Raw genomic sequence first — 24394 nt, forward strand, 5'->3', positions numbered from 1 at the left:
GCACTCTTCATAGGACACTGAGGTTAAGCTATAATAATTTCCTTCTGAAGATCATGTGAAAGTAAAATAAAAATATCTTCAATGGTCAATATATCTTTTTAAAGATTTATTTATTTATGCATACAAGAACTGGGGTAGAGGCCAGAGGTGTGGGGATGAGCAAATACACCAGAGACAGAGGGAACAGAATAGGTAGACTGACTGAAATACACTGCTGAGGGGAACAGTGGGCGAGACAGGAGACTGCTGTGCCATGTGGGTCAGCCTCCTGGCCAGCTGGGGATCACTTTATAGTGCTGTGCTTAACCCCTTACACCACCAGGGAGGCCCTTCAATGGTCAACATTTGTCCTAAAATTCATAGAAACAGCTGCAAATGCAGCAGGAAACAAGTCTTCTCCAAGGCAAAGCCTCAGTATCCATGTGTGAAAATGATTTAAAGCCACTAGTGACTGATATTTCCTTGTACCCTGATGAACTATGGTTCTTTAAAATCATGACTATCTGAAATTAGTTGTTTGAAATTATATCAGTAAGATGAATCATCTTACTCTTGCCCAGAGACTTTAAGGCATGTTGACATTGAAAAGCATTCTTAATTTCTAACTCAGATACAGAAGTTCCAACTCAGATATCTGTCTTAATTTTGTAGTTTCCAAAGAGATAGAGCCTTGTATCTACTTTAGAGTTTAGACTGGATGCTGACTCCTTTCCAAAAGTCCAGCTTTGCAATGACTCTGTCAAAATGCTGTCTCATTAAAATTTCACCTGTAAGCTACCCTTCCTCCAATTCCTGTGTGGTGGTATTTCTTTATGCAATGGTTCAATAAACCTGAGCATATCTAATTACAGGATTTTTCCCCTAAGATTTATTTATTTATGCATACCAGAACTGGGGAACAGGCCAGAGATGTGGGGGTGGGGGGGTGAGAGGATTCACCAGAGACAGAGTGGGGAATAGAACAGGCAGACTCCCTGAAATACACTGCTGAGGGGAGCTGGGGTGAGACAGAAGAGTTCTGGGCAAGACAGGAGAGGTCTGCTGCACCATGTGGATTGCTCCCTGGCTGGCCAGAGATCGAACTCATGCTGCAGAGGCTGTGGATAGCTTCATAGTGCTGTGCTTAACCCCTTGCACCACCGGGAAGCCCCTAATTATAGGATTTTAGCTCTAGGTTGTAAGCTGACTCTGTGGACAGGAGAATAGCAAGGATCAGAAACTGAATATTTGGTCAGATGTTAATTAATGGATCATTAATTCATTTGCAATGTACCATCATTTCTGCAGTGTAGTGGTCACAACTTTCATTACATACTACTGAATGACTGCATAAAGTAACATTAAATATAATAGACATACTTCCATTCCTCTCATATACATAAACATATACAATACACGCACTTAGACTGGCAAATTGTGATAAATACCCAGAGGAAATAATCATTGCTGGTGGGTAGGGTGACCTTCTTTGAGGAGGAGACTGCCTACCAAGGCTGGAAGCAGAGGTAGAAATAAGACAGAGAAGAGCTTTCTTGGTAGATGATGGCTATGAATGAAGATTGTGGAGTTTTGAGAGTTTTCTGTTTGAGGAAATAAAAGAAACTAGTGAGATGGAGAGCAGAACGGTGCAGGACTGATGGGCAGGCAGCAACCAAACCATGCAGCTGGGTTCACTGTAGCAAAGAGCAAGGATTTACTCTTGGAAAATACAAATATTATCAAAAAGTGTGGTATGATGCTACTTAGGTTTTTGAAAGATTTTCTGCATGTGGAATGGAGGACATGTACACACACACACACACACACACATATATATATTCACACACATGTTTCACAAATTTGTGTAAATAAGTGTTTGCTGTGCTTTGATGTTTTTCAACCATATCTTTGAAAAGAATTATTTTCTGAATTAAGAGAAGAGTAAAACATAATTTAGCATTAATATACCTAATAAGCTTAAATATGGCCTGAAATAGAGACCGTTTCTAAAATTATTTTTCAGTTGCTTACTCACAATTTAGGGTAAAATTAAAATGATGTGAGATAATCAGCAACTAAAATGCAGGCATCTTCTCACTGAAAATAAAGATTATACACAATCAGTAAGTGAAGTGTCTCTGATGTGATAGGTAAAGTCACATCACCGGTTTAAAAATTATTCAAAAGTAAAAAGAATTTGTGACAACATGGGTAGATCTTGAGGGCATTATACTAAATGATATATGAGAAATATATAGACAAATATATGATCCCATATATATGTGGAATCTAAAAATATGAAAAATTAAAGATATAAACTAACAAAATTAAAAAAATACAACCTTATACATTCTGAGAACAGGCTAGTGACTGTCAGAGGTGAGGGAGGGTGTTGAGCAAAATAGGTGAAGGTGCAAACTTCCAGGAAGTGGTGTACAGTCTTGTGACTGTAGTTAGCAAAACTGTATTGCATATTTTGAAAGTTAAGAGAATAAATCTTAAAATTTTCATCACAATAAAGGAAACATATTGTAAGTATATGTGGTGATGGATGGTAATTAGACTTGTAATCATTTCACAATATATAAAATTATCAAAGCATATGCTGTATATTTGAAACTAATATATCAATTATACCTTAATAAAATAATTTTAAAAAGGGAAAAAAGATCACCAACCTAGTAGTCAAATTGCTTATACAATAAAGCTTTTTGTTGTATATTTGTCTTGATATACAAATGACTTAGTATCATGTTAAACTCCCAAGATTATTAAATTAAAACATTATTAAATAATGTTTAGTTGGTTATTTATAAATGTAAGTTTGAAATAGAAGTATTGAATGTCTTTTTCTTATATCTATTTCTCTAAACAAATTTGCTTCTTGTTTGCCTGAGAGTCAGTGAAGTTTAGAGACCAACCTGTGGTGGTCTAGTGGCCAGGACCCAGCACTGCCCACGAAGCCTGGGATCAATTCCTGGCTGGGAAACTAAACCTGAAAATCTGAAATTATGGTAGCATCAGCACAGACAGACTTTTTGATCTATCCTTGCCTCACGTGTCTGTTCCTGATGTCCTCACAAGTGGCTGCTTTCATTTTAAGTTGTTAGCATCAGTCACTTCATTTCAATTATACCCATTTTCTGTCAGTCAGGATCATTATATTATCAATATAGTAACAAACACACCCTCATCAACTGATCCTTGCAATTGTAGCAGAGTGACATTACCTAAGGAAGTCACATGTTCAAGTATAATTCAAACAGTGTTTTCTGAAGATTTTCTAGGAAAATAAAGTAAGAATGCATAAAACTGTTCCTGGAGTTAGTATTATCTAGCTAAATAAAGACACTGGATGAAGTCAGTTCTGACTGGTTCAAAACAACTGAAACTGAAACCAATTGAAACTGGTTCCCACTGGCTTAAACCAGTTCTGACCAACTCAAAGCAATTCTGACCAGTTCAAACTAGCTGAAACTGGTTCCAGGTGGCTCAAACTGGTTCTGACTGGTGCAAACCAGCTGAAACTGGCTCTGACTGGCTTAAACCTCCCTGACCAAGCTGACTGGTTCCAATCAACTGAAACTGAAACCAACTGACATCAACTGAAATGGTTCCAATTCATTCAAACTGGATGAAACTGGTTCGAATGACCCATGCTGACTTGTTCAAACTGTCTAAACAAGCTGAAAACAGTTCTGAGTGGTTCAAACCAACTGAAACTGAAATTGGCTAGTTTCAACTGAAACCCGTTCAGACCTGAACAGACTGGCTCAAACCTGTTCTGACTGGTCCAAATGGGCTGAAGCCAGCTCCAACTGGATCAAGCCAGCTGAAACTAGCTCTGAGTGGGTCAAACCAACTGAAATTGATTCTAACCTTCCCAAAGCAGTTCTGACCAGTCCAAACTGAAACCAGTTCTGACTTAGTTCAAATCAAGTGAAACAAACTGAAACTTAAACCAATAGAGACCAGTTCCCATTGGCTCAAACTGGCTGAAACTGGTCCCAACCATCAAAAAATAACAAAATATCTATTATTTAATAAAAAAAAAACATACAAAATATTGGGGAGTCTGGTTAGAAACAAAAGAAAAAAGACACTGGCATGAACTTGCCCACTTATTCACAACCAGTTTATATTTATATGAAAATAAAGACTATGGTAATTGAATTAGTAAAAGTGATACATAAACTTAATTCAATGCTTCTTATATTGCTAACAGAGATGTTGCTAACAGAGATGCAGCTCATCGATCTCCATTTCTCCTCCCCATCCTTTTCTTAGGTTAATGCATCACTGCCTAGATACATCAGCAACAAACACCATCATCACAGACTCTAAAATATAGTGACAAAGAAGAGATATTATAATATTAACTTCATGGTATATGGTCTATTACAGCTACATAAATTATTTCAATACTTGAGTCTGTAGGAAAAGGTTTAGTCAGTTTCAGTTTCAGTTGGTTTGGACCAGTTGGAACAGTTTGAGCCAGTTTGAGCCAATTTCAGTTTCAGTTTGTTTGAAACAGTCAGCACAGGTTTCAGCCAGTTTGAACAAGTCAGAGCTGGTTTCAGCCAGTCAGAACCAGTCACCACTGTTTTCAGGCAGTTTGAACCCCTTTCAACCAATTTGAACCAGTCAGAACCGGTTTTAGCCAGTTTGAACCAGTCAGCACTGGTTCCATCTGGTCAGAACCAGTTTCAGCCAGTCAGAACCGGTTTCAGCCAGTTTGAGCCAGTCAGCACCAGTTCCAGCCAGATTGAACCAGTCAGAGCTGGTTCCAGCCAGTCAGAACCAGTTTCAGCTAGTCTGAATCAGTCAGACCCAGTTTGAGCTGATTTGTTCCAGTTGGAATCAGGATTCAGAAACTGCGTTCTGAAAGGATTATGAGCATACAATGTTGATTCATAATGAGGCACACCTGAAATTTACATAATGTTATAATGCAGTATTACAGCAATAAAAATGTGTATATTTTTAAATGTTCATTTAAAAGTTTGGTATGAGAAAATGCTTTCAGCACCACAGAAAAGTAAATTCTAAGTTTATATTTAGAATAAAACTCCAAAACAAAGGGCTCCAAGTATCTCTACCAAATAAATATTCTTAAAAAAATGTTAGTTTCTGGGCCTCCCCTGGTGGCGCAGTGGTTGAATGCTGGGCTGTGAAGCTGCCCGCAGCCTCTGCAGTGCCTTCGATCCCTGGCTGCTGGCGAGGGTCCCGCTGCTCCCCTCAGCAGTGTGTTTCGTCAGTCTGCCTGTTCTGTTCCCCACTCTGGCTCTGGTGAATTCTCTCACCCTCCCGCACTTCTGACTGTACCCAGTGCTTGTATAAATAAATCAATCAATCTAAAGACAAAAGTTAGTTTCCTTCCTCTGTACACTAACCCATGGTCACAAACAAGATCAAATTTCATTAATTTGGTTTTGTTATATTTACTTTCAAACATGTGTTCCCTCTACCAGATTCTCTGAGATTAAAATATATATAATATATATTTATAATAAATATAATATATACATACAAATATAAAATATATAATTAAAATTGGCTATGTAGCCATTTGCCACCCTTTGCATAACAGTACCGGATGTCCAGGAACATTTGTATCTCTCTAGTCATCATCCCTTACAATTTTGGCTTCCATAACACAAAAAATATCATTCTATTTTTCTTTTCTTACTGAGATAACACTGGTTTACAATGCCATGTGTGACCCAGCGGTATAGGATCACACCTCTTCAGTTACATGTCACCAACATCATTCTCTTTGAAAGGACTTTTAAGAATTAGCAAACATATTTTTCCAAATTATTGTCAAACTCACTCCATGTAGTAGCTCTGGGCTTGTAGAAATAGTCTGTGACTCAATAATTGCAACTAGAGCATCAGAAAAAAATTCCCTTGTGTTTCAATTTATCACTAAGGTTGAAGAGAGTGAAACTCCTTAGAGGAATTTCATCAAATCTGTGAGTCTCCCGTGAGTGCAGAGATCACTTCATCCTATTGCATTGGGAGACTATTGGTGACTCTGAAACTTAAATACTTCCTCAACACAGGAATAAAGGGGGATAAGCAAGGAGCTCAGAGACAACAATCAGAGCCAGTCACTATCTATGGATTCTTCAGTATAACCCACCAAGAGAAGAGGAGCCATTCAACTTCTCACCCACTGATAGAAACCAGGTCAGGAAACTATTGCACTTCTTTGAACATTGTGATCCATCTGTGTTCCAAGTCTAAGCAATATTATGATATAGAAATTGGGGTAGAAGCCAAATATCCTGAAAGTTGAAAGCTTGTCATGCATTCATGCAATTGGAGGATCCAGTAGAATAATGTATGTCTCTGTCAACAAGACTAAAGAACTTTTTAATGAACAACCTGCTAAAGATCTATTTGCAGAGATTTGTTGAAAAGAGCAACAGGTCTATTTCACACAATGAAATTAAATTTTCTAAGGCAGTTGCTGGGAATCTGATTTCTAAACTAAATGCCTCAATGATCCTTATTTTAAGAAAGTTTGAAAATCATTACGCTAGTTTGTATATTACTGAACAAGAACTGGCTGCAACATTAGCAATATATATTAAAGCTTCAGAATCAAAACCATAAAAGAAAGCAATTGTATATATGCACACAAATCTCTGTCCCTAGATAGATTTAAAGATATATACATATATGTATATTTAACCCTGGTTGTATTCATGAAGATTCTGCCTCAGTGTGCTTGGACACCACTATTGGGACTACAAAGTTACAAAATACCAACATATTAATTTGTTAAAATAATGCTCACAAAAGCTAAATATTAGCACAAGGAATTTAGAACTGTTTTCTGAAATGTGACTCAAGTTTGCTTAACTTCAAATCCAACGTGGGGAATAATTTGAAGTTTCTACATGGTGGGGAAGGGGGTAGATAAAAGTCTTCCATATCCATAAATTACCTGGATGGAATAAATGCACACTCTGGGTCAGAACTCACTTTCTTTGTCACTTTCACTTTTCAAGGCATTGGAAAATGTCTTCTCCAAACCACACTGTAGTGACAGAATTCATTCTCATGGGACTCACTGACGACCCAGTGCTAGAGAGGATCCTGTTTGGAGTGTTCCTGGTGATCTACATCATCACACTGGCAGGGAACCTGTGCATGATCATGCTGATCAGGACCAATTCCCACCTTCACACTCCCATGTATTTCTTCCTCAGTCACCTTTCCTTTGTAGACATTTGCTATTCTACTAATGTCACCCCCAATATGCTATATGACTTCTTGTCAGACCAGAAGACCATCTCCTATGCTGGATGCTTCACACAGTGTCTCCTCTTCATTGCCCTGGTGATCACTGAGTTTTATATCCTAGCTTCAATGGCCTTGGATCGCTATGTAGCCATTTGCAGCCCTTTGCACTACAGTACCCGGATGTCCAAGAACATTTGCATCTCTCTAGTCATTGTCCCTTACACTTTTGGCTTCCTTAATGGACTGTCTCAGACACTGCTCACTTTTCACTTGTCCTTCTGCTCTCTTGAAATCAATCATTTCTACTGCGCTGACCCACCCCTCATTATGCTGGCCTGCTCTGACATCTACATAAAAAAAATGGCGATGTTCATAGTTGCTGGATTTACCCTCTCAAGCTCTCTCTTCATCATTCTCCTGTCCTACCTATTCATCATCAGAGCCATCTTGAGGATCCATTCGGCTGGAGGCAGGTACAAAGCCTTTTCTACCTGTGGTTCCCACCTGACAACAGTCACTGTATTTTATGGAACCCTCTTCTGCATGTATGTGAGGCCCCCCTCTGAGAAGTCGGTGGAGGAGTCCAAAATATTTGCCATCTTTTATACTTTCTTGAGCCCAATGTTGAACCCGTTGATCTACAGTCTGAGAAACAAGGATGTGATTCGTGCCTTGCAGCAAATGATTATGGGAAATATCTTCCATAAAACCGCAGCATAGACATCAGTTTACTTGATGTAAACCTCTGAAAACATAGTGTTGAAACCTAAGAGTAACACAGGATCCTCACCATGATAGAGTCCCTGGCTCCAATGTCTTTTTGAGGACCACCAGCATTTTTCCCTGGGACTTTCCTTTAACTTATAATAAACTTCACTTTTTTCATATATAGTTAAAAAATTTAAGGTGTATTTAGCTTCCCAAGATTTTGTTTGTTACGAATACTTTTAATAGGCACATTTTTTTGTGCTTACAGAATATCAGAGCACTGATATTAGCCATTCCCTTGAAAGCATACTGGGATTCCTTTTATAAACACTTTTTAATTGATGTAATATTGCTGAACAGCACTGTGTATGATTCAGAGGCACAGGTTCACAGCTCTTCGGATGTATGTCACCACCCCACACCCAACACAGAGGTATCCAGAGTTAATTTGCCTTTTTTTTTAAAGATTTATTTATTTATGCATACAAGAGCTGGGGTACAGGCCAGAGGTATGGGAGATGAGAGGATTCACCAGAGACTGAGTGAGGAACAGAACAGGCAGACTAACTAAAATACACTGCTGAGGAGAGCAGCAGGTGAGTCATGAGAGGTCTGCAACGCCATATGAATAGCTCCCTGGCTGGTAATGGAACTCGTGCTGCAGAGGCTATGGACAGCTTCACAGCGCTGCACTCAACCCCTTGCGCCACAAGGGAGGCCCCTCTATTTGCCTTTTTGATCAGCAAAGAGTGTGTTTCCAACTTGAAGTAACCAGAATATACTAACATCCAGATGTATAATCCTATTTGGAAAATGTATTTTTGAATCATTGCAAAAACATTCTATATTTTCCCTAAGTAATTAATTGTAGGCTTCCTTTAACTTTTCCATTTTGGAAACTACTATGGCTTTTAGGAAGTGAACTTAAAATCAATCCTTGTCACTCTTAATCCAAATGGAATACTAATGTAATCTGCTTTTCATTGTATTCTATTGATTTATTTCTGCTGGGATTTAATTTTTTTCATTGTGTAAGTCTTTAGGTGAAAGTCAGTGCAGAAATTCTTTAGAGCTAGGGTAGAAAATAAACCAACATGCATAAAATAATTATAAGTGACATGGTTATAGTTTAGTGTTCACTTTCAATTCATGACTTAATTTAATCCTCATACAATAACTAGTGAGAATATTATTTTCTTCATTTATAACATTTGGAGTCTTTGGCACAAAGAGATTATTTAATTATTAATTATTTTGGCTTATCCAAAGTCACTCAGCCACTAAGTACCACAAAGGCAAATTTCTTGATTCTGAATTCTCTCTTTCCAAATCATGCTGTAGTGATTGCATTTCTGGGCACACTGCAAATGCTGAGTGGGATGTTAGAGATGATGACCAGATGAGATTATGTTCTAGATGAAATCTGCTAGTATTGATAATGTAGAGTTGATGTGGGTTTCCTCTGACATTTCATGTAAACCAATAATTTGTGTGCAATATAAATAGAATTGTCTATTGTTCCATATAATATAGGTGATTTTAATATACATAGACTTATTTAGACTGTACATATTAATTTATTTTACAGATTACAAAATAACATATACTCACTATAAATAAGTAAAAATGCAGACTGATATAAAACAGTATGGTTATGTCTTAAAGCAATGGATACTTTCATTTTTTGTGTTCTTATATTTCTCCTCAATAATTTTATATACAGATGTATTATAATTTATAAAGCAATCATATTCCATATACAAATTTAAAGACTGATTTTCACTTAATAGTATATGCTTACATTTCTTACAGACTAAATATTTCTGGTGCATAGCACTTTTAATGTCCTAAATTATTTAATAATTAAGTCATACTTAATTCTCAATAAAGCCTGTTGACTTTAGGAAAGCAAACTGGGAGATAATGAAGATACAAAAACTAAGAGGAAATTTACTTGTAATGTCTTGCCTAAAGAAAGCTCTCTCAATATTTTGTTTTTTTTTTTTCCATTTTGTTTATCTTGCAAACCATTATCATGTTTGTCAGTACAGCCTATTATTTTTAAGATTAGCTTGAATTTCTATGTACTTTTACCTTTGATTGTTCTTTAGTATACATTCTTAGAAGTGTATCTGCTGAATAAAATATTTTGAACATCCTCAAAGCTTTTGCTAAATTTTCTATGGCTAAATGTTTTTTCTACAGTATTTCTAACAATTCATACCTGCGACTGGTAATGTACTATGTTGATATTAGAAAATACCTAAAATTATTAGATTTTTGTTGTCTCAATGGCTATTCTTAGGGAAGACAAAAATGTAGGGTTTTTTTTTTAAGATTTATTTATTTATTCATACAAGAACTGGAGTACAGACCAGATATGTGGGAGGGTGAGAGGACTCACCAGAGACAAAGCAGGGAACAGAACAAGCAGACTGATGAAATACACTGCTGAGTAGAGCAGCGGGCGAGACAGGAGAGTTCTGCCACGCCATGTGGTGTCCTCGCTGGCCGGCAGGCCGGGATAGAACTGGGCTGCAGAGGCTGCAGACAGCTTCGCAGCGCTGCGCTCAACCACCTGCACCACCAAGAGAGGCCCAAAATGTACATATTTTTATACAAGGATGTGGGAGGTAGAGACCATCTCTTAATGCAAATGTCAGAAGGATTTTTATTTGGACAAAAACATATTTGAAACATTTTAACAAATAAAAGAAATTCATGTCTTTGATGATTGTCTTCCCTGCTACTTCTGATGTCTTCCCTGCTACTTTGATGATGTCTTCCCTGCTACACATTCCTCCCATGAAAAATATTTTTATTTGGAAAAATCTTACTGGTTTTGTTTATTGTGCAGCTTTCCTTCATTCTAAAAAGTTGCATTCCCATGCTTTTCTTTACGTCATCTGATGGAGGAGCACATTTATTTGAAATCCTCAAAATGACTACTACCCTCATTCCTTGAGTACTTACTAGGCACCACTCACCACTATGACAAAAGTATTGGGGCAGATGTTTCAAATGACTTTGGAGAGAACATTTTCTGGAGGACATTTCAGGTTCTTTTTGCTGTACCTGCCTGCCTCCTCACCTCAGTGAGGTACGTGGAGATCGGTGAGATTATGAAGAAGATGCTCACATCTGCCTGGTTGTCTATCCAGATCATCCTCTCTATGTCATTGATACACACCTTTTGTCTCAGTCAAACATGCTGATTGGTGAAGGCTATAGAGAGACAGGAAAGGAACAAGAGTTTTCCTACTACTTTGTGTGTCTTAGTGACCTCAGTTGAGAAGCAAAGAACAGAAAGTGTGTCTAAGTCACATCTCAAACCCAGGTTCACCTGTAATAATGCTAGTAACACAAACATCTCACTCCTGTTTAGTCCTCAAGTGATTCAGGATCCAGATTCAATACCCACTCAAGCTTCTGTAACATAGATTAATCCAGAAATATCCCCCAATTTTAACAAAATGTGTCATAACATTGTAATAATTATTACCGCTATAACAACCTTTGCAACATTACTGAAAAACTATCATGTGTTGCCCATTCCCAGTCCTGAAGTGTCCAGGCAATGGTTTCTCTCCTCAGACCCTAATGAGAGTTAGAAACAGGAACAAAGTCCTTGGTCACATTTCTCCCCTACACACATCTCACAGTTTTCCCTGGAAATAGTAAATTTGAAATTATGACAACTATGACTAAGGCATAAAATTAGCTTTCTCATCTCAGATCATTCTAATTAAACCCAGAGGGGTAATTCTTGATGTAACAGTCTCACTGCTACTCTTAAATCCTTCTGAGATTTGCTTTAAGAAATGGTCTCTACCTCCCACATCCTGGTATAAAAATATCTACATTTTACAGTCTAGAAAGGCATTAAGAAACTTCCTTAAGAGGCTAAGAAAATAGGTTCATACCAGAACTGGAAGTAAGTCTTTGTGTTTTTACTTTCATATTAGTCGACAGGAATTTGTTTTAAAACTCCAAATGGAGGCCCACAGATTATACGAAATTTCATGCTTAAAAAACAGGTTTTTCTGACTTTGAAAATCAGTGGGGCTCATAAACTGTCACCACTGAGAGCCTCTGCACTCATTGCAGAGCTGGTTTGTTTTCAAGAGTCCCTTAAGCTAGGTTTCATGCTCTGTGGTTACTTTGTTGCTGTTATTCTTAATTTTTTGAACATGGGTCACTTACAATTTCATCTTGTACTTCATCCTGACATTATGTCCTAGAAACTATGCATAGCTTTCTGCTGTCCTATTGCTTCTGTCTCCATTCAATAAAAAGTCTCTCCTGGTAGTGAACTAGAAAACCCCCAAGTGCCTGGCTCAGAAGATACTCTCTCTCTCTTTTTTTTTTTTTTTCTGCCCTGAGGGAAGCAATGGATCCTTGGTGTTTATTTCCTCAGTAAATACAGGTGATTCATGCTATTTACCTCTCTTCACTTATTAGTACATCTGTTACCGGATTCTGGGTTCTGAGATTTCCGAGAAACAGAAGCATTGGAGATTCTAGTCCTGCAGGTGCCAAGTAAGAACTGATGAAAACTTCTGCAATTCTGAATGTGAATGCCAGCAAGCCTATGGTTTTGAAGGTTGCATTTTGCTGCTGCAGTTTCTAACACAACACATGGAGTGTTGATGAATATTTGTTTTCTGACCTTCTTGATGTCCACAACCACTTGAGAGGGAGGTAGAAAGACATCGTGGGAAGCAGGTGGCCCACAGTTAAGGATCCTTATATGTTATTAATACTCTTATTAGTGTATTTAGTAAATGTTTACAATATACTTTCTATTTAGATAAAGGAGACATAGGTCCAAAAGTGCTTTTACTACTGTCTTTCTAAAACTTACATTAAAGTCAATTTTAGTAACTCCTTTTGAAATGAGAGAGGAATTAACAGTTAAAAAGATTAAGTATGAGGGAAAGGACAAAAACAAGACAGCGTCTTGAGAGAAAGGAAGAAGGGATTCAGCATTAATTGTGACAGTAAATGAGAGAAAAAACAGAAATGGTCATGCCTTTAGAGATCCAACTTGTAATTAATAGCCTAAATAGTATGGACACAAAATACCCTTCTTTTCTGCATTAAAACATCACGTTATTGCTGTAGACCATTCTCAAGGGATTCAGCATTAATTGTGACAGTAAATGAGAGAAAAAACAGAAATGGTCATGCCTTTAGAGATCCAACTTGTAATTAATAGCCTAAATAGTATGGACACAAAATACCCTTCTTTTCTGCATTAAAACATCACGTTATTGCTGTAGACCATTCTCAAGAAACTGAGTATATATACTCAATATACTGAGTATGTGTCATTGGATTTAAAGGTTGTTCATTTATTTGCCATCTGTTTATGGGATCGCTGTGTCTCTAGCTTTTAAGGTTTAATTCTAGGAACAACTGCATTAGAATCATCTGGATGATTGTTAAATATAAACATTCAGCTATCCCTCATAAGATTTTCTGAAACAAAACTTTTGTGAATTTGCTTGATTGACAAGCTTTCCAAGAATTGCTTTATACACTAAAGTTCAGAACACGTTTTTTTTCTCCTAAGAAAATGACACTATGAAATCTTCCTTTCTACGTTAGAAAAGTTATAAGTAGAGATGAATCAGATACAGGGCTGAGTAAAACATTGCAACTTAGTCATTCTTAAATGCTTAGACTATTTCTTTTCTTTTCTCTCTAATTTAGTATGCAAATATGTGTTGCAGCCACAACATATTGACGGACTGAAATTTATTCATACCCTTGAAAAATTAACCTATGAGTAAATGCATTCTGGTGCTCTGTATGATCAGGAATAAATTAGAGGTTTATGGGGTTACTTTGGAAGGATGAAACAGAAAGGGTTTAATGCAATCTCATCGATGACAGGAGTGGAGTGAGAAAGGCTTTTAAAACAAGTTTTATTTGATGAGTAGAGTTTGAGAAGTGAAAAGTAGTGCAGGGATATAAAGGATATTTGACTCAGTTGTATTATGTGATAAAGGTATGGTAATAAACACTGTTAAGGTACAGCCATAAGTACAACTGTAGTTACAGAGATAGAAATGGGTAGCTATTCAGTAATCAGGAAAGGGAGAAGAGGTCTTAGCAGAAGTACAAGGTCAGCTCTCCTTGTGTTCCTTTTGCATGTCATATGGAGGTTTAGAGAAATAGCATTTCACTGGGCAGTAGTCTGATTTGCACCTGCATGTCTGCTTAATTTCTGTTTTTCAGTGCAAACACTGACTCTCAGAAAATGCCCATCATTAATGGCAGTCTAACAGAATTCATTCTCCTGGGGCTCACGGATCGCCCCGAACTCCAGCCCGTCCTCTTTGTGCTGTTTCTAGTGGCCTACCTCATCACCCTCTTAGGCAACTTGGGCATGATTCTGTTGATCAGATTGGACTCTCGCCTTCACACACCCATGTACTTCTTCCTCACAAACTTAGCCTTTGTCGATGTGTGTTACACCACCAATGCGACACCACAGATGCTGGTTAACTTCTTATCAGAGAAGAAGACCATCACCTTTGTTGGCTGCTTCATACAGTGTTACATCTTCATTGCTCTTCTCCTCACTGAGTTTTACATGTTGGCAGCAATGGCCTATGACCGCTACGTGGCCATTTGCAACCCTCTGCGCTACAGTGTGAAGATGTCCAGAGGAGTCTGCATCTGCTTGGCCACATTTCCCTTTGTCTATGGCTTCTCAGATGGGCTGTTCCAGTCCATCCTGACCTTCCGCCTGACCTTCTGTAGATCCAATGTCATCAACCACTTCTACTGTGCTGACCCGCCCCTCATTAAGCTTTCTTGCTCTGATACTTACATCAAAGAGCATGCCATGCTCATATCAGCAGGCTTCAACCTGTCCAACTCCCTCACCATCATCCTGGTGTCTTATGCCTTCATTCTTGCTGCCATCCTCCGCATCAAATCGGCAGAGGGAAGGCGCAAGGCATTCTCCACCTGTGGTTCACACATGATGGCTGTTACCCTCTTTTATGGGACACTTTTCTGCATGTATGTAAGACCACCAACAGATAAGACTGTGGAGGAATCCAAAATAATAGCTGTGTTCTACACTTTTGTAAGTCCAGTGCTTAATCCATTGATCTACAGTCTCAGGAACAAAGATGTAAAGCAGGCATTGAAGAATGTTCTCATGCGAAACGTGGTCACTAAGATGGCAAGCAAACATTGAAGTTTTGCTTCAAACGTCCTTGTATTAGCAATGAGTTTTGATCTTCTATGGATTTGTCTCAAATATTTCAGATAAGGAGCACAGGTCTGGGTAAAAATGAGTTGCAGCTATTAGTGTAGGACCTAAGTTCTTCCACCTCTGGTCCACGAACTAGCAGCAACAGAATTGCCTTGAGTTGTGATTAGAAATGTAGTTTCACCTTCTGTACCTTTATTTTTTAATATATTTTTAAAGATTAATTTATGCATACAAGAACCGGGGTACAGGCTAGATGTGTGGGAGGGTAAGAGGATTCACCAGAGATAGATCAGGGAATAGAACAGGCAGACTGACTGAAATACACTGCTAGGGGAGCAGTAGGCAAGACAGGAGAGGTCTGCTATGCCATGTGGGTATTTCCAGCCCAGCCAGGATTGAACCTGTGCTGCAGAGGCTGCGGACAGATTCACAGCACTGCACTCAACTGTCTGAGCCACCTCTGTACCTTTCATTGCCTATTTGCCAATCTGTATTTCAACCAAGTCCTAGGTGATTTATAAGCAAACGAACTTCTGTGAGAATTTTCCCCTTGTTGTGTCCTGCCACACTGTTGTGATGTCATTGTTGACAACCTTAAACAGGATAAATGTGCTCTCAATTGGATACCTTGAATTTATTCTATTCTATCATCATCTATCAATTGGGGCTAGGAGTCTTTAAATTATATTCTCCTCTACTCCTCCTCTCACTTACGAAGTGAAAGATATCTTGGGTCATGCAGCAGCTTCCTGTTAATTACCAGTGTGCTTCTGTAATGGTTGGCATAACAAAATGGATATTACTAGAAATATTAAAATCTCATGGAGCTATTTGCCTATGGGAAGGAGTGGGAATGGGTGTAGGAAGTCATGGGTGATTCAGAGATTTCTGCAATGCATCAAAAGATGAAAAATAGTAAGATGATTGAAACAGAGTTTTGGAAATGACTTTGGAGGAAAGGTATTAGGGAATAGTTTGGATTTCTCTTCTTATACCTCCACATAACTATCTCAGTGTTTTGAGATTGGTGAGCTAATGAAGGATTGTTTCAGCTTCCTGGCTTTTAACACAAGGCATGCTTTTCTCCTTTTAAATATTGATGTTTCTCTATCAGGCATGCTATTTTGTCCTGGCTCTGGAATGGGAAGGATGGAGCAAGACTTAGCCTATTGCTCAGCTACATATGAGGGACTTTAATCAGAGGAAAGGAGCAGAAAGCATGTCTAAGATGCATTCTCCAATCTTTCTTACCCAAGATACACCTCAGTAGGAGTTTTGTTTGGAAGAATGCCATCAGGAGGAGGGCGGAGCAACATGGCGGCGAGGAGACGCTGCAAGTAAGATCTCCCATTAAAAAAAAAGTTAATAGGGAGGAAAAGCGGCAGGTCCCAGTGAGAACTGGAACAGGGAAGATACACAGATGACTCCAGCAAACTGCCCGAAGAAGAAAGTTGCCATAAAAGAGGACCAGAAGGGAGGAAAGCGCAGAACCCTGCTCCCCTCCCCCGCCCACAGAGGCGGCACTCTCCGACCCGCAGAGAGGAGGAAAACAACAAACTAAAATGACCAACAAGAACAAACGACGCAGCAAGCGGGACTGGGAGTGGAAAGGAACTATTGCAGCCACCACACCCCGTGAACGGGAGCTGTGGAGAATTCTGCAGGATCCGCCGCGGAGGTGAGCTCCAGGCGCCATTAAAGAGAAACCCCGCCCCCCAGGAGGAGGCCAGCACCAGCACGCAGCCCCAGGCCGCCCGGTAAGCCTGCGCGGAAAAGGGGCGCGCTGGAAAAGCAGACGCAGAGCGGGTCGGGATTGCACTAAAAGCGGCGCACTGGAAAAGCAGACGCAGAGCGGGAGCGGGGTCGGGATCGCGCGGAAAAGCAGTGCGGTTGAAAAGAAAACGCGGATCAGGACCACAGCTGCCCAGGTCCCCGCGCCTGCGACCTAGGCTTGCGGAACCAGGCGCCCAGTGAGCAGGAACCAGGCGCCCAGGCACAGGAGCGGGGTTCAAAAGGCGCCATTCCCGCGCCACTGAACTGGGCTACAGCCCGCGTCCTGGAACTGAGGGCTTTGGAACTGAGACCCGGGGCACGAAATTCGGGGCGTGGGTTCTCCACGACGGTGGGGCACAAGGCAGACACAGCACCCCAAAGCCGTTGAGGTTTACCCTACTATTCCCGCTCTGTTCCCTGTCCCACCGGGTGGAAAAATCAGCTCCCCAAGGGCTCTAGGAGAGATCTCTGGCGCCACCTAGCGACTTGAACCAGCAGAGGCTCCTGGAGGAGCCAGTGGCCAGCTGGGGAGTTAGCCCACGCCGGGCTCCTTCCGACCAGTAGTCTGAGCCCACAGGGGGAACAAGCACCCACAGCCGGGGCAGACCAGGCGCGCAGAAGAGTGTGCCTGAGACCGGACGCGCAGGGAGTGTGTCCCGCATCGCCATTTTAGAACAGGGACATTTCTTCAGTAAAGACTGCCAACAGCCAGTATTATTCTTTTTTTTTTTTTTTATTTATTTAATTTTTTTTAATTAATAAATTTTATTTTTATATTCCCCATACAATTGCAATCCCCCCATTCTGACCCCAATCCCTCCCCTCCCGCCCCCACCCCCCAAAAAGTGTCTCTGGTTCATAGTTTTTGTTGATTTTGATTTTCACTTTCTTATAGTTATTCATTTTCCTGGTCCCTTATTTAAGTTTTCTAGATCCCTGCTATGAGTGAGACCATCCGGTATTTTTCTTTTTCTTTTTGGCTTATTTCACTGAGCATGATCCCTTCCAGCGTCATCCATGTTGCTGCAAATTGCATGTGTTTATCTTTTTTGAATGCTGAGTAATATTCCATGGTATATATGTACCACATCTTCTTGATCCAGTCATCTATTTTTGGGCATTTGGGCTGTTTCCAAAGCTTAGCTATTGTAAATAGTGCTGCTATAAACATAGGGGTGCAGGTGTTCTTTGGAATTGATGTTTCTGTGTTCTTTGGGTAAATACCTAGGAGTGGAATTGCTGGATCCTGTGGAAGCTCTATGTTTAGTAGGTCCAGAAATCTCCACACTGCTCTCCATAGTGGTTGGACCAGTTTGCACTCCCACCAACAGTGCAGAAGAGTTCCTTTTTCTCCACAACCTCGCCAACATTTGTTGTTGCTAGTTTTTTTAATATGTGCCATTCTCACTGGTGTAAGATGGTATCTCATGGTAGTTTTGATTTGCATTTCCCTGATTGCAAGTGATGTTGAACATTTTTTCATATGCCTGTTGGCCATTCGCATTTCCTCTTCAGAGAAGTTTCTTTTTAGTTCCTCTGCCCATTTTTTGACTGGATTATTTTCTTTGTTGTTGTTGAGTCTCATCAGCTCTTATTCTTAATGGTGAAAAGCTGAAAGCAATTCCATTAAGATCTGGAACAAGACAAGGATGTCCACTCCCACCACTGCTTTTCAATATAATACTGGAAGTCCTAGCCAGAGCAATAAGACAAGAGAAAGACATCCAAGGAATCCAAATAGGAAAAGAAGAAGTCAAACTATCACTATTTGCAGATGATATGATAATATACATAGAGAACCCCAAAAACTCCACAGAAAAACTAATTCAACTCATCAATCAGTTCAGTAAAGTGGCAGGATACAAAATCAACACGCAAAAGTCAGTAGCCTTCCTATACACAAACAAAAAATCTGAAGAAGAAGAAATCAAAAAAACCATCCCTTTTTTTATTGAAACAAAAAAAATCAAATATTTGGGAATAAATCTAACAAAAGAGGTAAAGGACCTATACAAAGAAAACTATAAAACACTGTTAAAAGAAATAGAAGAAGACACAAAGAAATGGAAAGACATCCCCTGCTCATGGATTGGAAGAATAAACATTATTAAAATGGCCATCCTACCAAAAGCAATATACAGATTCAATGCTATTCCAATCAAAATTTCAATGTCATTCTTCAAAGAAATAGAACAATTATTGATGAAATTCATATGGAATCACATAAAACCTCGAATAGCCAAAGCTATCCTGAAAAAAAAAGAAGGGAATGGAGGCATCACACTCCCAGACTTCAAACTATACTACAAAGCCATAATCATCAAAACTGCATGGTATTGGAATAAGAACAGACATATAGACCAATGGAATCAAATAGAAAATCCAGAAATAAACCCACAGATTTATGGTCAACTAATCTTTGACAAAGGAGCAAAGACTATGCATTGGAGCAAAGTGAGTTTGTTCAATAAATGGTGCTGGGAAAACTGGGTCGCTACATGCAAAAGAATGAAGCTTGACCACTACCTCACACCATACACAAAAATCAACTCAAAATGGATTAAAGAACTAGACATAAGACCTGAAACCATAAAATATATAGAAGGAAATATAGGCGAAACGCTACGTGATTTGCACATAAAAGACATCTTTACAGACACATCACCCAAAGCAGTGAGAGTGAAGGCAAAGATAAACAGCTGGGACTACATCAAATTAAAGAGCTTCTGCACAGCAAAAGAGACAATAACAAAAACAAAGAGAAACCCCACCAACTGGGAGAACATTTTTGCACCCAACACTAATGATAAAGGACTGATCACAAAAATCTGCAAAGAGCTGATGAGACTTAACAACAACAAAGAAAAGAATCCAGTCAAAAAATGGGCAGAAGAGCTAAAAAGAAACTTCTCTGAAGAGGAAATGCGAATGGCCAACAGGCATATGAAAAAATGTTCAACATCACTTGTCATCAGGGAAATGCAAATCAAAACTACCATGAGATACCATCTTACACCAGTGAGAATGGCACATATTAAAAAAACTAGCAACAACAAATGTTGGCGAGGGTGTGGAGAAAAAGGAACTCTTCTGCACTGTTGGTGGGAGTGCAAACTGGTCCAACCACTATGGAGAGCTGTGTGGAGATTTCTGGGCCTACTAAACATAGAGCTTCCATATGATCCAGCAATTCCACTCCTAGGTATTTACCCAAAGGACACAGAAACATCAATTCCAAAGAACACCTGCACCCCTATGTTTATTGCAGCACTGTTTACAATAGCTAAGCTTTGGAAACAGCCCAAATGCCCAAAAATAGATGACTGGATCAAGAAGATGTGGTACATATACACCATGGAATATTACTCAGCATTCAAAAAAGATAAACACATGCAATTTGCAGCAACATGGATGGCGCTGGAAGGGATCATGCTCAGCGAAACAAGCCAAAAAGAAAAAGAAAAATACCGGATGGTCTCACTCATAGCAGGAATCTAGAAAACTTAAATAAGGGACCAGGAAAATGAATAACTATAAGAAAGTGAAAATCAAAATCAACAAAAAACTATGAACCAGAGACACTTTTTGGGGGGCGGGGGTGGGAGGGGAGGGATTGGGGTCAGAATGGGGGGGCTGCAATTGTATGGAGAATATAAAAATAAAATTTATTATTAAAAAAAAAAAAGAATGCCATCAATCTTTCATCTTCAACTTAAGCTGGTAGAGAATAAGAAAAATAGTTGAGATACTCTATCTCCCACCTCTAACATCTTGCTAGTTTCTCCATTGGATCAAACTCAAGTGGAAACTAGACATAAAACTCAACTGGAAACTATGATCCACAACATTTGGTTAAATTACAGGTGGACAAAGGAAAGCAGAGAGGAAAAGACAACAGGTCTGGATGGACGGGTTACAAAGGGTGAATCACCAGCACGTGGGTATCATCTGTAGCTGCATAATATTGACATACTTTTATATTTTTATTTCTATTAAAAAGATAAACACAAAGCTCTGAATCAAGAAATAACTAAGCTTACAAAAATTAAAGTTTTTCCAGATTCCAAAACTAACCCTATACCATGAGCTTTGCTATCTTACATTTTATAAACAAGAGAACTTAATATATCCCTCAGTCAACAAATATCAAATCATTCAGGTATAATTTAAAATCAATAATAAACCCCCCTTGCTTCAACATTCCCAGGAGATTTGATTCCCTGATGATACTGGGGAGTTTTCAGAGGACAAGCTTAATGTGTTCCAAAGAATAAAGATAGTGGTTGTTGTTATTGTGAATGACTTTGTGCTAGAAATAATTGAACCACAGGGATTTGGTTCCCTCTATGACAATACTTTTATAAACTCTTCAGCTCTTCCTACCCTAGCATGCCATTGGGAACCTACTCTTCTTTCACAGATAGGATTTGTTATTGTCAAAATATATTCTGGTGATAAATATTTTAATTGATGAATATGAAGTAATGGGCAGAAAGTGTTCTGATGAAGTAATTGATGTCTTGATTTAAATTCTGCAGTTCTGAGACTACCAATATTTGTAATCGTACAGTAGAGTGGGTCCTTATAATGAAAAGAAACCAGACAAAGAGAATATTTAATCCATCAAAAATTATTAATTGTTCATATTTGGGAAAACACTCTTCTAGGTAGTACTGAGGCTGAGTTACAGATTAGGTTCTTGTCCTTGGCCTAAAGGTACTCGTACCCTCTATACTCTTTGGGTGACTGGGTAGTGGCAGCAAGCATCTGCATGAGTGACCCTCAGGGCAAGGCTTAATGTCAAGAGTGCAAAGAATGCAATGACAAGAAGAGCCACTTTCGTCCACTTGCAAATACTTCTCTCAGGGGTTCCTTGCTCAAATCATGTAGGATGTTGTGTTTTATTTCTTCAAACGATGGTTATTACATTTAGCACTCAGTTAAATTATTTGGAATGTCCATTGCTTGCATCGCCTCATTTTCTCAGAATAAAAAAAAATGAATAGAGATTTTAAGTATCTGGCTCAATTAAAATTTCAATAAATAGATGCTTATTAAGCTTACATCTTTTTTTTGGATAAAGATTTATTCATTTAAGCATACAAGAGCCAGGGTGCAGGCCAGAGGTATGGGGGGTTGGGAGGATTCACCAGAGACAGAGTGGGGAGCAGGACAGATACTCTGCTGTGGGGAGCAGTGGGCAAGACAGGATAAGTCTGCTGCGCCATGTGGGTCACCTCCCTGGCAGGGGGATTGAATTCATGCTGCGGTGGCTGTGGATAGCTTCACAGTGCTGCACCCAACACGCTGTACCACTGGGGATGCCCTATAATGTCACCTTTTAAAAGTCTGATCTGGAAGAATCTGCATTAGAATCTCTTGGATAATTAATAAAAATGAAGATGACAGTATCCCTCATAATGTTTTCTGAAACAAATTACCTGTTAATTCGCTAGATTAGTAAACTCCTAAGCAATTGTTTTATACACTAAAGTTGGAACCGGACTTCATTCTCCTAAATTTATGCTATCTTGACAAAGTCATTGGGAATACAGAGATGAGAAAGCATTCCAGTGTATCATTCTTTTTTGTTTACATTATTTTGTCTTTTTTAAAAAAAGTTCAATATACAAATGTGTGCTTAGATTTCATAGTAAAATAAGGAGATGGAATTTGTTCCTATCCCTGATGAATTAATTGTAAGAACATTCTGGTGATGTGCATGCTGAAGAATAAATGAGAGGATTATAGGGTGCTCTGGAAGCAGAGAGAGAAAGGGATAAATGCAATCTCATGTATGACAGTAGTAGAATGAGAAAAGCTTTTCAATCAGGACTTTAAACTGGGACTTACAGGATAAGTAGAGCTTGGGAGGCAAAATATAGTGCAGGGAAATCAGTTGTATATGTGATAAAGGTATGGTAACAAGCACTGTTATTTGTAGGTAAAAAAAATCTGTAGGTACAGTCATAGGTACAACTGTAGTAACAGAGATAGAAATGGGTAGCTATTAAGTAATCAGGAAAGGGAGAAGAGGTCTTAGCAGAAGTACAAAGTCAGCTCTCCTTGTGTTCCTTTTGCATGTCCATTCTCTTTGTGCTGTTTCTGGTGGTCTACCTCATCACCCTCTAAGGCAACCTGGCCATGATTCTGTTGATCAGACTGGACTCTCCTCACAAACTTAGCCTTTGTCAATGTATGTTACACCACCAAGATGACACCACAGATGCTGGTTAATCTCTTTTCAGAGAAGAAGACCATCACATTTGTTGGCTGCTTTCTACAGTGTTACATCTTCATCACTCTTCTCCTCACTGAGTATTACATGCTGGCAGCAATGACCTATGATGGCTATGTGTGAAGATGTATGCCATGCTCATATCAGCAGGCTTCAACCTATGCAACTCCCTCACCATCATCCTGGTGTCCTATGCCTTCATTCTCATGTCCATCCTCTGCATCAAATCGGCAGAGGGAAGACGCAAGGCATTCTTCACCTGTGGTTCACACATGATGGTTGTTACCCTCTTTTGTGGGACGCCCTTCTCCCTGTATGTAATACCTCCAACAGATAAGTGTGGAGGAATCCAAAATAATAGCTGTGTTCTACACCTTTGTAAGTCCAGTGCTTAATCCATTGATCTATAGTCTGTGGAACAAAGATGTAAAGCAGGTCTTGAGGGATGTACTCAGACAAAATGTCGTCAGTAAGATGGCAATGCCATAAACCATAACTGTGAAGGTTTGTTTCGAGCATCTTTACATTATATGATGACTGTTGATCTATGGATTTGTCTCAAATATTTCAGCTAAAGCTCACAGAGTGGGTAAAAATGACCTGAACCTGTTAGTGTAGACCCTAGGTCCTCTACCTGAGGTCCATGAACTCGCAACAAGTGCATTGCCTTAGGTGGGCGGTGGTTAGATATTTGTCATATATATGTAATTTAGTTCTGTTGTCATAGAACATGATATCTTGTGATTTGAATATTAAAATTTGTTGAGAAGCATTTCTCCAACTTTACTGAAATATAATTGAAACATGACCCTGTAAGTTTAAGGAATATAACATAATGGCCTGATACACTTAACTACTTTTAAAATAATTATCGCAAAAAAATTTAGTGAAACCATGTATTGCAAATGCATACTTATTTCTAGTATTATCCAAATAAAAATTACAAAAGCATAACCCATTTAAATTGATATTAATAATATCTGAACATTAAACACAGCAATGGAGATATTTTCATCATTCCCAAACTTAATTTTTATTCCCCTGCAACAGCTCTTTCCCTGCATATGCAAAGCTTTGATAATCATAGATCTACTTTTCTACCTATAGTTCATGTAAATGAAATCAAAACATAAATAGTGCTGGATGTATGGACTCTTTAACCTAATAAAATGTTTTTTTTTAGAATCATCCAGTTGTTGCAAGGATCA

The 24394-nt window shown here is 38.9% G+C and overlaps 2 protein-coding genes across 2 annotated transcripts; both read left to right on the plus strand.

Annotated features, from left to right (window-relative positions):
• The first annotated feature begins 7008 nt into the window (after positions 1 to 7008).
• On the plus strand, positions 7009 to 7953 carry LOC119254386 (olfactory receptor 5M10). Its single transcript, XM_037521494.1, has one exon. The coding sequence runs from the start codon at positions 7009 to 7011 to the stop codon at positions 7951 to 7953; it is 945 nt and encodes a 314-aa protein (XP_037377391.1).
• Positions 7954 to 14188: 6235 nt separating this feature from the next.
• On the plus strand, positions 14189 to 15157 carry LOC119254235 (olfactory receptor 5M11). Its single transcript, XM_037521352.1, has one exon. The coding sequence runs from the start codon at positions 14207 to 14209 to the stop codon at positions 15155 to 15157; it is 951 nt and encodes a 316-aa protein (XP_037377249.1). The 5' UTR covers positions 14189 to 14206.
• The last annotated feature ends 9237 nt before the right edge of the window (positions 15158 to 24394 follow it).

The sequence above is a fragment of the Talpa occidentalis genome, unplaced genomic scaffold (assembly GCF_014898055.3).
Source record: "Talpa occidentalis isolate TD23 unplaced genomic scaffold, MPIMG_talOcc4v2.1 talOcc4.3, whole genome shotgun sequence".
In the NCBI taxonomy this organism is placed as follows: domain Eukaryota; kingdom Metazoa; phylum Chordata; class Mammalia; order Eulipotyphla; family Talpidae; genus Talpa; species Talpa occidentalis.